The 15,571-nt window shown below is 38.2% G+C and overlaps 1 protein-coding gene across 2 annotated transcripts in view; it reads left to right on the top strand.

The window, feature by feature from the left end:
* UTP20 (UTP20 small subunit processome component) overlaps positions 1 to 15,571 on the top strand; it is a 116,845-nt gene that overhangs the window by 37,965 nt on the left and 63,309 nt on the right. For both annotated transcript variants that reach the window (XM_037846286.1, XM_037846285.1), the window contains exons 16-22: positions 155 to 305; positions 931 to 993; positions 2,137 to 2,295; positions 6,751 to 6,827; positions 9,521 to 9,600; positions 9,830 to 10,073; positions 13,305 to 13,490. In XM_037846286.1, coding sequence (XP_037702214.1) covers positions 155 to 305; positions 931 to 993; positions 2,137 to 2,295; positions 6,751 to 6,827; positions 9,521 to 9,600; positions 9,830 to 10,073; positions 13,305 to 13,490 — 960 coding nt within the window. The remainder of the gene's footprint in view (positions 1 to 154; positions 306 to 930; positions 994 to 2,136; positions 2,296 to 6,750; positions 6,828 to 9,520; positions 9,601 to 9,829; positions 10,074 to 13,304; positions 13,491 to 15,571) is intronic.

Raw genomic sequence — 15,571 nt, 5'->3', positions numbered from 1 at the left:
CTTCATCTATAAAATGATACTAAATGTCCTTGTAAAACTTCGACTCACTTTTTACATTTCCTTCATCAGTGATAATTTTTCTAGAGTTTATGTTATAGTCTGAGTATCCGGCAGTTTATGGTGCAGTTTGGGTCTAATAAATACCTTGTTGCAGAACATTTCCTTTGGAGCCATCTGTGTTGCTGTTGGCTGATCTATATTATCAGAGATTATCTTTATGTGGCTGCAAAGGGCCACTTTCTGAGGAAGCTTTAATGGAATTATTTTCCAAGTTACAAGCAAACATCTCAACTGGTGTTTCCAAGGTAATAACTGTTTTGTGGTATATTCTCCATCTCTCTTCTTTTGTTCTGTTTATATACTGCCAGTGGAAGGTCAGTCCTTCTTAAATCAGAAAATGCTGCTATGGGATGATTTCTGTTTAAATCCGAAGCATGGCCTTTAAACTAATTGTAGCAAGATTAGCTGGGGCGCGTAATAAAAATCCAAATTCTGGATCCCCGCCCTTAAAGATTCTGACCCAGTTGGGCTAGGGTGGAACTGAAAATTTGCATAGTTTTTTCAAGCCCTCTCTTGGTGATTCTGCTGCTCATTCAGCTATGGAAATACCGGAATACATTACTTAGGAATAAAATCACATATTTCAATTGAATTGTAAGCCTAATCCGAGTCTTTGCACTTATTTACAGAGATGCTTTTGGTGTCATTGTTCAAAGAAACAACATGGTTTTTTGGGCAACCTCATCCTCCTCAGTCTTATCTAGTCATTAATTGTTCCATGTACTGTGTGAATAAGGTGTTGTTTGGTATTGAAATGGGGGTAAAATAGACAGGTCGAAGGGTATTTCTTAATTGTGTGAAACTTAAATCTCATTGATCATTAATCAGTTTCTTCTTTGGAGTTTGAAATGTGCCTTTTACTTTCTTTAGATTCGGCTTTTGACAATAAGGATCCTAAACCATTTTGATGTTCGGCTTCCAGATTTGATGGAGGTATTTTAACTGTTTAATTTGGATACTTTTTTAAAAACAAAATTTTACATATATTTTTTATCACCAAAATGAATGATACATTGGTAGAAAATTCAAACACTACATACATTTCATAAACATTAAAAGATTTTTTTTTTTTTTTTTTGGTAATTCTTATTCTCACCCATCAACATGACCAACTCTGAAAATCCACAGTTAATTGGTGAATATCATTTCACATTCTTTGTTTACACACATGATATATTCTTGTTTGAGTCTTTATAAAACACAATGGAATCATGGTTTTTTTTCCCATGTAGTACCTCTCATTCTACCTCATTTCTTCTGAAGTTGGATAGTACTCCACAGTTTAAAATACTTCATTTATATAACCAGTTTCCAGTTGATGGATGGTTAGGTGGTGTATTAGTTTCCATAGCAAAAGACCACAAATTGGTTGGCTTATAACAGCATTTATTTCTCTCATGATTCTGTAGGTACAAGTCTAAAATCAAAGTGTTGGCAGGGCCTTGCTTCTTCTCAGTTTCTAGGAAGGATCTTCCCTTGCCTGTCCCTAGCTTCTGGGGACTCCTGGCAGTCCTTGACACTGCCTCTGGCTTCACATGGCTTTCTTCCCTTACAAGGGCACCCACTCCAATCCAGTGTGACTTCATCTCAACTTGATTCCATTGCAAAGACTTTTTCCAAGTAAGGGCACATTCACAGATACTGGGGGTTAGGGCTCACACAGATCTTTTTAGGTGACATAATGGGTTGTTTATAGTTTTTCAGTATTTCAAACAATGTTGCAGTCAACGTCTTTGCCCAGATATCTTTTTATAAGGAAATATTTCCATAATGCAAATAAGTAGAAGTAGAATTGTAGCGTGGAAGTAAAACTTTTAACAAATAAAGTTAAAAAGTTGCCAGTCAACTCATTTTGAGAATTAATTTCCTGTTTTTTACTTATCATTTCTTTTCAAAACTAAATCTGAATTATCTACCAAAAAATAAATGCTATGAGGAAAAGTGAATGATTTTTAACAAAAAGTATTGCTTATTTAATTTAAAACATTAAATCTTTTAAAACTTTGGTCCCCTTGAAGGTTCCTTCTAGAAAATCAAAATACTGACCTGCCTTCTTTATCTTCTCTGGCTGTTTAGGATGATGGGCTCTCAGAGCGTCAGTCTGCCTTTGCTGTATTACGCCAGGCAGAACTTGTTCCAGCAACTGTGAATGATTACAGAGAGAAGCTCCTTCATTTGCGAAAACTAAGACATGATGTGGTGCAGACTGCAGTCCCCAGTGGACCATTACAGGAGGTGAAAAACAAGTGTCCTTTTTTTTTTTTTTTTTAACTTAATTTACAATCTAAAACCTGTTTAGCTGGCTTTGGAAAAGGGAAGCAGCTACACACATACAAAAGAAGTTTTCAAAACAAGACACATTCCCAGTTCTCTTAGAGGTTTTAATTAAATGGTTCTATCAGCCTTTTAAATAGTAGACATAACTTACTGTCCTCTCTTGTGCTGAGTAAGTGAAGGCATGGATGGAGTAGCGACCAGTCCTCATTCGGTGTTAATTAATGCTTTTCCTGGTGGAACGGGGGAGAGGCTACTTGAGGGGTTTGCTCTGATTGGGGTCTCTCTGCTGTATCTTATTATATCATTCATTGACAGCATATACCATGTGAGCATTTTGAAATGTAATACTTCATTTTTGTCAGCTCTCCAACTTCATCAGTCTTAGACTCTAATGAATTGAATACTTTTGCAGTGAATTTCTTATATATTAAAAAAGCAATAACAACAACAACATTCACACTGGTTTTGTTGATATAATAGTTCCAAACTACAACTTTCATTTAAAAAAAAAATGTTTTAAGGGGTAGAGTATAAGTGAGTTTGTTCTGGGGGTGTGTTGGGGCAATGTGTGAAATAAAGAAGCAGAACTGACTCTTCTGGTCACCAGTATCACAGCAGTGTAGGTAGAAAAGACAATATTGCAGGCCCCACTTGGCCACTTACTGGGACTGGAACCTCTCTGTGCCTCAGTTTCCTTATTTATAAAAATGGAGGAAATAGTAGTCCCTAACTCATTGGGTTGTTCTGAGAACTACATGAGATAAATACTAAATGTGTAGAACAGTGCCTGGCACATACTAAGTGCTGCCTGATTGGTAGCTGTCATGCTTATTATTATTAATCTTTTATCGAGCATGTATTGACCACCTACAACTGGGTGCTGGAGATACAAACACCCAGCCCCTACCTTCAAAGAGAACTCAGTCTCAGGGACCAGATGGACTAGGAAACATGCGGTGGGGCATGTGCTATAATAAATGCATAAGAGGGTGGTCCAGAAAGGACTTTGGGAAGGGGTGATGCTTGTACTGCACCTCGAAAAGTGTATGATGTTCCATGCTGGAGGAGGAGAATGTGTACGGTTAGTGAGGTCTTGAGAGGGTCTGGTTTGTTCAAGGAAAGTAGCTATCGGTTGATGTGGTTGATTTGGAGCAGGTGTACATGACAATCCTATTTGATGTTAACTGATGTTTTCTGTCTCATCCTATTTCAGTTACTCTCTGTCTGGTTAACAAAGATGATTGTTCTGCTTATTGTCAGTACATAGGTGGTCTTTTTTCTTTAACTTAATTTAATTTTACTTTAAAGTTACTTGATGAATTTAGTAGCTTTACTATATTTCTTGAGGAATTTAAATCTTATATTAATCATCTAAACAGTGCTTTGTCCCACTTCAACAGTTTTCGGTAGTTTTCAATAGCAGATTATTCATAGAATAAGTGAACAATGAAGAAATTATTGTGGTTGATTCCTGTTATTCACCTAATTTTTTTATTAGATTCTTTTTATTGCAAAAGCAGTATATGCTTTTAGAACAAAATAAATAACTCAAATACGTAAGAAGGCTTTTTCATACTAGGCAGCTCCCTAGAAAGGCACATATCCATTAACTCTGCTGAGAGTAGACTGGTTCAGAAACATGCTTCCTCCTTATCAATGTCCATTACAGGGCTTGGTGGCCCAGTGACATGTGTTTTTTAAAAAATGGATGTTGGCTGGCATTTAGGGTTCAGAAAATGGTCATGAAATAAGTGACAATAAAAACAAATACCTTTTATTCTGCCTATAACATATATAAGAATAAAATATGCTTACAAGAGTAAAATAGTTCTTAATCTTGATCCTGACTTCTATCCTTTACCATGCCAAGAAAGATAATGCTCTTTTACTTCCTGATGGTCTTTTGTTTGAGAAATACCTTACGTTTTAAAAGCCAGACATTATTTCTCTGGGTTTAGGGGCTGTGGGGAAGGGTGGGGAGCTGGGAGCAAAGTGTGGCGTTGCTTGTTTCCACCATTCTGTGTTGCCTCTTTGCTTTGAGAAATACATTTTACTTTTGAAAGTAATCCAAAAACAAAGCAATACATTTTCCAGCAAAATCCCTTTGAAAATCAGGTCTTGACCTCCTCATTGCTCGTTTTGATTTATGTATTTCAGGTTTCCTTTGCATTAAATAGTTGTGAATGTTCTGTTCTTGTTGAACTCTAATTCAAACTGAACAAAATGAAAATATGTATATTAATTATTTACTTAGTTAATGCATTCATTTGTCCAAAGCAGTGCAGACTATCAGTGCCTTTCTGTTTTGCTGCTTAAAACCACATGTCAAACTTGAAAAATCAGAATCCTATGTTGCTTTGCTGCCCTTTAAGAATACCTTTCATTTGCATCATTTACATAATACTTTGTGGTTTTCAGAATGTTATACCCATTTTATAGATGTGGAACTCAAGACTCAGGAATGTTAAAGTGACTTGCTCAAGGTTATACAGTAGTGCATGTTTTGGAATTGAGAATTTGACCTTCATTATCTAACTCAGAGTCCAGTGCTTGAAATTAGATAGAATTCTGTGTTGTTTCCAGAGATGGAAAGTCAGTTTATATCAGTTATCAATTGATCATGGCTAGAATTATTTCAGTTAGTGTGCACTGCATATAAATTGAGAATTGGGCATTCATTATATACCTTTACATGGCTTTACTTTGTCTCTCAGAGCTTCAGGTAAATTGTTGTTAGATGCTTTAAAAAATGATTTAAAAACATTATAACTCATTTGAAATACCAGAATTCAGTGGCTAATGCCTAGTTGTATAGAAATTAAAGGCAGAGGGTCTTTATGTGTAGAAAGGCATTGTGGTATATACCAGAGAGCCCTGGGAATCCTGCTTTGTGCTCAGGGGCTAGTCACCTTGACTCCTGTGTTTTAGTGTCTTCATCTCTAGAGGGACTATATTCTATAGGCTGCCCCAGCAACCTATGAATTCTGTTTAGAAAATGCTTATGTCGCAATAGGAAAGAATGTTTTACTCAATAATCTGTGTTCATTCAGCCATTCCACAAGCACTTGTGTTTTTAATGCCCAATTTGATGCAAAGGGTATGAAGACAGTTGAGAACACATCCTTGTCTTCAAGAGACCTATAGTGTAGTAGGGATGAACAGCTATGTGGACACTAAGTACAGTGGGGCACAAGAAGGGTGGGGAGTTGGGGGTCTATTCTTTTGGAACAAGGGCTCAGGATAGGAGTGGACAGGTAGTTGTAAGAAGAGCCTTCAAGGAGAAAGTGACCCTCAAGCTGTGTCTTAGACAATGAATTAAATGTCCAAGAAGGCTATTCCAGCTGAGGAAGCCAGATGAGCACAGGAATAGTGCCTAAGTAGCCGACCTTATTCAAGGATGCAGGCAGTTCTGTATGGCTGGAGCATGGGGTGCACAGGATGAGACAGTAAGGATGGTGGCAAGCAGGGGTCCCATCCTATAAGCCAGAGAATGTTTCACCTGGGCCCTTGTCAATCTCTTTTTTACTTGAATTTTCCACTCTTTTTGGCATAAGGTACCATTCAGTCTACAAGTATTTATGGAGTTCTTCAGTGCCAGCGATTGTGTTCAGGTAGTACATGAGGAACAATGCAAAGGACTCAGGACAGGTTTAAAGCCTAATATTTGTTCACTGCTGAAGGAAGTCTGCCCTCTGTTTTGTATCAGGAGTTTTCAATCCATGATCCTTGAATATACATCAGGACTTTTGAAAATAAGGAGACGGAGGCATTCCCCTTCCAATAGAACAGCTTTGCTCTTGCTGTTTTACATGTTAGGGCCCTGTGTTAATCTCATCAGGACTCTGCTGCTAAAATAGATACCATCACCCCACCCCAACCCCAAATAATAATAAATGTACATGCAAGCACGTGGAGATGTTAGTGTTGCATAGGTGTAAACTTTAGACTCTCTGAACTGAACTCCTTTAAAGTGTAGTTTCTAGAATGCAGACACCTGCTTGCAAAGCCTCAGCTGGCATTCCTGGTGTCATTGCCTGGATTCTTTGGCCTCTATGCTTTGCTGACTATTGTCTGTCTTATCAGGTAATAGCACTGTTTGTTAGGAAGGGATGTAATCATGAGCCAAACCTTTTATTCAAATAAGTCCCAATGTGTGAACATCTGAGATGAGTTTGAATACTGTGTTTGCTTTAGTGAGTATTCTATGCTGAATAGCAAGTGGCATTTTGGGTAGAGAAGGGAGATTATTATACACTGAATTTTGGATTAGGTATCTACAGCTTTCTCTGCTTGAAGCACAAGCTTCTTCCCAAACCTCAGGTTACCTGAGTCAACACCTTTACATTTCAATACTTCTGTTTCTGCCTATTGTAGCTCATTACCTATTACTAAACCAGTCTCCTATTATTACAGGTGCCGCTTCGTTATTTACTTGGTATGTTATATGTTAACTTCAGTGCTCTTTGGGATCCTGTAATCGAACTCATAAGGTAAGCTAAAGGATGGGCTAAAGGATGAAGCTGCTAATGTTATAACTGCTCCAGAATGGTGGGGTCAGGATTATACTCATTCTAGTGTGATTTAAACAAATGGGTGCATACAGTATTTACAGCTACCTTAAATCCTCTGTGGGACAAAGTGAGGAAAGAATAAATATTGGTTTTTCTCTCATCTGGTGCCAGTTTTCAACAGTTTAAATATTATATTCTTGTTTCTTTGTGCATTGAAAAAGCTTTGGAGGTTATTAGGAAGACTTTCTCCTTTTACTTTTTGTTGGTTTTTGTATAGTAAAAAGGCATTTCATAATAACTGTGTAAATTTTTTTATATGTACTGAGTCACTGAGCCAAACTTTAATGTCCTAACAAAGACCTTCAGAATCCTTGCTGTCTAGTATCCCAAAATCCTTTTAACTCTAAAAAGGACCTTAATATTCAACATATAAAATAACACATGTTGGGGCTCATATGAAGAAATCTCTCCTTCTGCACATGTTTGTCTGCAGATGGTCTACTCTGGCTTCATGTCAATTTGAAATATGTTGGGTATGGCCTTTCAGAACCCTGACTGTTAGTTCATGTCTACCATGAGCAGAATAAACAAATCCCTATCCAATTTGGATCCAATTTGTCTGCCTTTTACTGCCTTTCAAAACTGTCAAACCCATAGGCTACAAGCAAATGCTCTCTTACAACTTCATTATTTTGTTTACCGTGCCTCTCAGAAGGCAGAAGGAATCTGATGTGTATTACCAGGAGCCCACTATCAAAAAATGTTGGTTCTTAGTAATATCTTTTTTTTTTTTTTATCTTCATTTTATTGAGATATATTCACATACCATGCAGTCATACATAACAAATTGTACATTCGGTTGTTCACAGTACCATTACATAGTTGTACATTCATCACTTAAATCAATCCCTGACACCTTCATTAGCACACACACAAAAATAACAAGAATAATAATTAAAGTGAAAAAGAGCAATTGAAGTACAAAAGAACACTGGGTACCTTTGTCTGTTTGTTTGTTTGTTTCCTTCCCCTATTTTTCTACTCATCCATCCATAAACTAGACAAAGTGGAGTGTGGTCCTTATGGCTTTCCCAGTCCCATTGTCACCCCTCATAAGCTACATTTTTATACAGCTGTCTTCGAGATTCATGGGTTCTGGGTTGTAGTTTGATAGTTTCAGGTATCCACCACCAGCTACCCCAGTTCTTTAGAACCTAAAAAGGGTTGTCTAAATTGTGTGTAAGAGTGCCTACCAGAGTGACCGCTCGGCTCCTTTTGGAATCTCTCTGCCACTGAAGCTTATTTCATTTCCTTTCACATCCCCCTTTTCGTCAAGAAGATGTTCTCGGTCCCACGATGCCAGGTCTACATTCCTCCCCAGGAGTCATATTCCACGTTGCCAGGGAGATTCACTCCCCTGGGTGTCTGATTCCACGTAGCGGGGAGGGCAGTGATTTCACCTTTCAAGTTGGCTTAGCTAGAGAGAGAGGGCCACATCTGAGCAACAAAGAGGCATTCGGGAGGAGGCTCTTGGCACAATTATAGGGAGGCCTAGCCTCTCCTTTGCAGCAACCGTCTTCCCAAGGGTAAAACCTATGGTAGAGGGCTCAACCCACCAAACCACCAGTCCCCTGTGTCTGTGGTCATGTTAGCAACCATTAAGGTGGGGTAGGCCAATACCCCTGCATTCTCCACAGGCTCCTCAAGGGGGCACTTCTTAGTAATATCTTAATATTCTTTCATCAACAGTAATAAAGGTACTACACCAATACTATGGGTCAATAATAGGGGGGATAAGCAGTATGGGAGGATTTGGGTTTTCTTTTTTCTTTTTCTTTATTTTCTGGAGTAATGAAAATGTTCTAAAACTGATCGTGGTGATGTATTCACAACTGTGTAATGATAGAGTGAGCCTTTGTATACTTCAGATGGTTTTTATGGTGTGTGAATATATCTCAATAAAATTGCATTAGAAAGAAAATATTGGTTCTTCAACTACTTAATGCCTTTAGTGTTCAGCTGTATGGGCTATCTTCCTGTTGAGCACATCTTTCTGTTTGAAAATTAGTTTATTTTCCATGTGTAACCTATGACATAAAGTTCATGTCTTCTATGAAGTTTATGTATATTCTTAGAAAATTAATGATGGAAAGAATAATAAAATTTTGAGGCAGTATTGTTGTTAGGATATTAAATTATATAAACATTTTATATAGTTCATCTCATTTATCCTCTTTAAGTTTTGAAAGGCATAATTCATGTAGTTAGTAAATGTTTATTTTGCCTTTGTGTTAATGATAAACATACTTGAATGTGATAGAGGAAAAACCAACATTTTTAAGTTGGCTTTGAATGAACCAAATATTCTCTCCAAACATAGTCCTTTTCCTTCCCTTAATGAGCCTTACCCCATGCCCCACTCCCATTGTACTTTTAGACGTAGTCTTCTTATAGGGATCTACTTATTTTTTTGAAAAGTGCTTTTCAGTTATTTTTTACTATAAAAGTAATTTGTGCTCAGTGCAGGCATTTTGAAAATACAGAAAAGTGCAAAAGTTGTTTACAATCCCATACTCAGCCTAATTAACATTTTAGTAACATCCTTTCGGTCTTTTTTTCCTATGAGATATCACAAAATAAAAATCATTTTGTTTTGTTACCTTTTCTTTTAGTTCTCATGCACATGAAATGGAAAATAAACAATTTTGGAAAGTCTACTATGAACATCTAGAAAAGGCAGCTACACATGCTGGTATGTAAGAGGATATGAGGGGCTAGGAAGAAAGGTGGTTATTAAGGTGTTAAGTTTTACTGCTTAATTACACATGAAATTGGGAAAAGAGAAATGTTTTATCTTTGGTAACCTTTGGATATGGTTTATTGTTTCTTTATGGTATGAAAGAAAGAGATGTCCTCTCCTGATGAAACACACAGAACAAGGGTTAGCATTTCTGTAGTAGTTATGAGGACTTTTCTTGCAGAGAAAGAACTGCAAAATGATATGAGAGATGAGGAGAAGTCCACTGGAGATGAAAATTGGGAGCAGACCCAGGAAGGAGATGTCGGAGCTCTTTATCATGAGCAGTTAGCATCAAAAACTGACTGTCGGGAAAGACTGGACCATACCAACTTTCGATTTTTGCTCTGGCGAGCTCTGGCAAAATTCCCAGAGAGAGTAGAGCCACGATCCCGGGAGCTTTCCCCACTTTTCTTGAGATTTATCAGGTAAGTATTGTCTTCTAGGAATATGTCTCTGGTAAGGAGTAAGGATGAGAAGGTGAGAAGTATTAACCTCCCAAACTGGCTGAGTTCTTTGTATATCTGTCATGTTTTCAAATCATTGACATCAGACTAAACTAGTTTGTTCACTGTTTAATTTTATATGAATCAAAATTTAACCAGCTCACAAGGGTGTTCATAAAAATTCCAGGTTACAAAATAAGAAAGGCCATATTGAGTTAGGTCAGTATAAAAAGGCCTTGTTATTTCTTGACCTGTTTGTTGTTTCACTGCCTGCCTGGGGCTTAAAGATTTTCTTCCATGACCTAACCCAGCCGCAGAGCCTGCCTGCTCCTAGCTTTGGAAGGAGATTCTCTTCTATGTTTTGAGCTTCTTGATGTTTTCCATGATGCTGAGGAATGCACTCTTAAAGGATAGCAAGAGCTTTCTGGGATATTGCTTTGTTTTGACTGGAAAGATGAGGGATGCGGCACACAGTTCAATACCAAGCAATCAATAAAGTATGTTTCCCCAGAATTTTTCATTACATGGAAAATGTTGTAGGGTTAGGTTAAGCAGGCTATAAACCACAACATGCCTGGCTTGTCCAAGGAACAGCAAGGAGGTCCAAGTGGCTACAGTAGCAGAGTGATCCAGAGAGAATGGAGTTAGAGATGAGGTCAAAAAGTAATGGGAGACCAAGTTGTATAGGGCCCTTAAATAACAGTGAGTACTTTGGTTTTACTTTCAGTGAGATGGGAAGCCATGGGAGTGTTTAAGTAGAAGGACGATATGACCTGACTTAAGATTTCTTAAGGATTTCTCTGTTGAAAATAGATTCTAGGATGGCAGTGGTGGGAGCAGGGAAACCAGTTAGGAGGAGACTGCAAAAATCCAGGGAAAACGTCTTACCATGTTAATTTACCAAGTTTTTCCCTAAAGAAAGAAAGAGATTACCTCTTAGCTTAAGGATGAAGACTTCATTCTAAGAGTACAAGGAGCTCAGAGGATGGAGACAGGGGTCTGTAATAGAAATGGGTCTCTAAATTTAAGAAGAGTTAGAGACCAGTTTGGGATATACAATTTAAGATTAGTTGGCACTGATTACCTATAACTAATAATTTTATGGATGATCCTGATTAATGGAAAAACCAAATGTCACCTTTAATTCTGGCTTTGACATATATTATGTTTTTTTAGCTAGAAATTTATATTTTTAAACGTTTCGATTACTTTGTTATTAGAACTAACATTGTTATTAGAACTAACTTAGGAATCCCATGTATACATTCTCCAAGTAGAGCCAAACCAGGAGCAGGAAGGAATGACTGATGATGTTAACTGCATCTCAAAAGTGAGGGGTATTTAGTGAGTGCTTACTGTGTGCCAGGCCCTCTTATAAGTGCTTACTGTGGGTTATCTCATTTAATAAATGACTGAGTGAACATCTTGTGCAGGGAGATAAAGGTTAAAAATACCACATATGTAGTTTATTGAGTTTTATAATGGGGATGTTTTAAGTGGATGATTGAAGGTACAGTTTGTAACTTACAGAAGAACTTTGCTTATTTCATTCATTCATCCATTTTATATATATCTATATATGTAAGAATACAAAGTTGAATAACGTAGTGTCCCAGCTCTCAAGTTTTAGTTTCGTTTATTAACCTGAAACTCATTTCAGGTGTCTTGCTAGCCTGCTATCCTCAAACATTTGTTATTTCATTAGTGTGTTTTTGAGTGAGAACTTTAAAGACTGTCTGATCAGTTTTCTTGCATCTCTAGCTACAGTGCTGTGCATTAATAGACAGGATAATTGTTGAATAAATGAATGAAAGAGATTCAAGACTAATGCACTAAATGACAGGCTTCAAGTTGATATTAGTAAATCACAACAATGGGCTAAAATTAAAGGGATGGAATTTAATAAGGACACATGTAAATACCAACTGCATAAAAACATCAGGAACTGCTGTTGAATGAAAAAGAAATTGGCTGGCCTTTAACCCTGGTTCCTGGAAGATAGCATCTAGAATCTTTGGAATTTCCCATGATAGAAGTGTCTTTGTTATTTATGATGAGTCCTCTGGACCGTATGTGATAGTTTAAAGCTAAGGAGATGACTCAGGGTAGAGGTGGCCACATTTATAGAATTAGGGTGGGAATTGGCCATGCTAGAAAGTTCAACCATGTTATTATACAGTTAGGGCTTTGAGCCATGTAGTATCAGCCAGACCTCCAGGGAGGGGAGTTGGGCTGACGGTTTGTTCAACCAATCAGTCATGCCTACACTGTGAAACCCCAATACAAACTCGGGGCACTGAAGCTCTGGTGGGTGTCCCGGTTTGATAATACACATTGATGTGCATGGAGGGTTATAAATCCTGACTTACAGGGGAGAGGACAGAGAAGCTTGCATTTGAGATCCTCCCAGACCTCGCCCTATGCATTTCTTCTTTCGAGGACTTCTTATTTACATCCTTTTACCATAATGAAACTGTAATCGTAAGTGCAGAGAATTCCTGAATTCTGTGAGTTGTTCTAGTGAATGATCAAGTCTGAGAGGGTAGTGGGAACCCCCAAATTTGTAGCCAGTTGCGCAAAAGTGTGGGTGGCCTTGGAACCCCTGAACTTGCAACTGGTGTCTGAAGTGAGGGTAGTCTTGTTGGGGCTGTGTCCATCACCTGTGAAATCTGACCTGTCTCTAGGTAGCTATCGTACTTACTGACGATCATTAACTAGACACTCAGTTTGAGTCTCTGTCATGCCGTGGCTGCCCCTAACAGTAATGGGGGTGATAGTCCCATCTGGAGGACTGAGTTTTGCTGTATTGCTTTGTTTTTGAAAGGAATTGGCAAAGTAGAATCTATCTGAAGGAAAGTGGTCCTAAGGCCATACTTGTATCATTTAGTATAATTTATCCTTCACTGTGGACCCCGGAGGCAGGGAGGCTGATTTCAGCTCAGTTGAAAGTAGACATTTCCAATATTTGCAACAGTTGTGAAAATGGAATCATCTGTCATCTGCAGTTGGTGAGTGCCTTGTCAAATAGGGCAGTAAAGAGGGGTCAAATAAAAAGGAATAGTGTTGTAGAAGAGGCTTGACTAGGGGACCTCTGGTGTCTCTTCAGTGTGTGCTTCTGTGAACTGTGGATACCTATCTCATAAACAGAATGAGGACCTTTCTGATCAGCATGCACTCTTTTATCTGTCCTGTATCACCCTCTTTCCACGGCAGCAATGAGTATTACCCGGCAGATCTGCAAGTTGCCCCAACCCAAGATCTGCAAAGAAAAGGCAAAGGGGTGGCAGCAGAGGAAATAGAAGAGGAGCCTGCTGCCAGAGAGGACGAAGAGTTGGAAGAAGACATGGTGCCCCAAGACGAACCCACACAGAAAAAAAAGACCAGAAGAGCTGCAGCTAAGTAAGTTCCACAGTATTGAAAGATCACAGATCCACAGGACCAGGAGGAACCAGAAGACACATTTTATGGCTTGATTGTGAAATAACCTTACACCTTATACACCAGATCCTTATTTACAATAGGTGCTACATCTTCGTGGGATTTTCTTTTACAGCCCAAAGAAAAAAACTGTCAGTTTTCTGAGTTTTTTGGTTGGCTGCTTGTTACTTATTTCATTTTTTTGTTTGTTTGTTTATTTAAAAAATGTTAGAGTTTGGGGACTTTTGGTTTCATTTAATTGTAACTCTTTTTTACAGATGAGAGCCTTGGGGCCTGGAGCGGTTAAATGGTCCCTTTGCCCTTTGTCATCTACTTTCATAGTACCAGGGCATTTTTATTTGTGTGCTTGGGAACACATAATGGAACATCTTTTCTCTTATAAAAGAGCACATCAGCGCTTTTGTTCTATCTTTTGACTTGTTTCCTCCTGATTACTTTTTTCCATGCTGTTGTTATACTCTTTTTATTCCCTGGGTTATTGATTTACCTAAATTGTTGGAAACCTTAGAGAAGATGTGATTTTGCTTTCACAGGTGCCTTCAGCTTACTTGAAGGTTGCCTTAATTAGAGTGTTAGGGATCCACTGGCTCAGTGCTGCTGTGTTGTTTTCACACTTTAGACCTTGATCTATACCCATTTGTATTTCCCATAAGCCATTTATTAATTCATTCCTTCAGCAACTGTATTATAGAGTGCCTCTGTTGCTTGGTGCTGGGGCTACAATGATGGATTGTCCACAGACACTGCAGTGCAGGAGTCACAGTCTAATGCATGTCCTGTTACAAGAAATATTTGTAAGGGAGTCATGGGAAAATGGGAAGAACTACTTAACTCTACCGAAAAGACCCAGGCAAGGCCAAACAAGAGGGTGCCTTTGACACTGAAGGATAAAAGAGTTTGCTAGGCAGCTAGGACAGGGAAGAACTTGCCAGTTAATGGATAAAGCCCAGGGGCAAAAAAGATCATAGCCAGGCATCATGAAACTAGTTCCTTCTCTCCCTCTACCTTCTCACACCTCTTAACTTTCTGTCCCCTACTGCTTCCTATAGGACAAAGATTACTGTGTTCTTTTTATATCTAGCATAATAAATACCTGGTAAAAAATTAGTCCTTGTAACATGTTTGTTGAATAAATGAATAAGCTATTTATCCACTTGCACCTCTTCCTCTCTCATCCCTGGACTTTTGCTCCTGCCCATCCATCTTTCTACAACACCCTTGCCTCAGTTCTGCCAATCAAAATTCTATTCATACTTCATGACACATATCCAGTGCTAGTTCTTCACTAAAGCTTTTCCCTGTTTTTTAAACTGAAATTTATCTTACCCAACTTCAAACTTTCTTAATAGCCATTCATACCTCTATCATGATGCTACTCCTTGCCATGGATATTAGGTCTTTCCATGTAAATCAGAAACTTTCAGTATCACGTCCATCTCTTAATGAGTTTTTCTGCTCCTTGTAAACACACCTAGAATAATGTTAATATATTGAAAATATGTGTTTGACATATCATTGAAAATGTGAGTAAATTGATAGTTACGTATTTCTGGTGCCATCTCAATGTATTCATAGCCAGTTTATAATCCTTCATGTAACACATTCCTCATTGGCAAATATTTATCAAGAATATGTGAATTAGAGCTCCTGTTCTCTCTGGCTCCTTAAGGCTACATGGCACATAGAAGAGACTTAATAAGTGTTGGGGGGAGGATTGGATGTTTCAATAGACAATTTTAAGTTTATTGGTAAAACTGTAGGACTCAGTGACAGGGATGTTTAAGCTAACTATAAACAATTATGCTCCCTTAGCCCCTATTTCTTTACAGTGTCTAAAGAGGTCATAATTTCCAGCTTATTTCCTTGCTGTTGTCTAGTAGAACCTTCACAGCTTTGCTTTCTTTTGCCCAGGATCAGAGAACTGTTGGATATTCAGCTAAAATTCAGCTAAACTCTTAGGAGCAAAGGCACCACAACTTTTGCACTTCCTTTATTAATTCTCCCAGTAAACCCCAGAGATCTCCCTCTGATTAAAATGAGGA

The sequence above is a fragment of the Choloepus didactylus genome, chromosome 8 (genome assembly GCF_015220235.1).
Source record: "Choloepus didactylus isolate mChoDid1 chromosome 8, mChoDid1.pri, whole genome shotgun sequence".
Lineage (NCBI taxonomy): Eukaryota > Metazoa > Chordata > Mammalia > Pilosa > Megalonychidae > Choloepus > Choloepus didactylus.
Note: the sequence above shows the minus strand (reverse complement) of the source record. Positions and strands in the feature narration are given on the sequence as shown.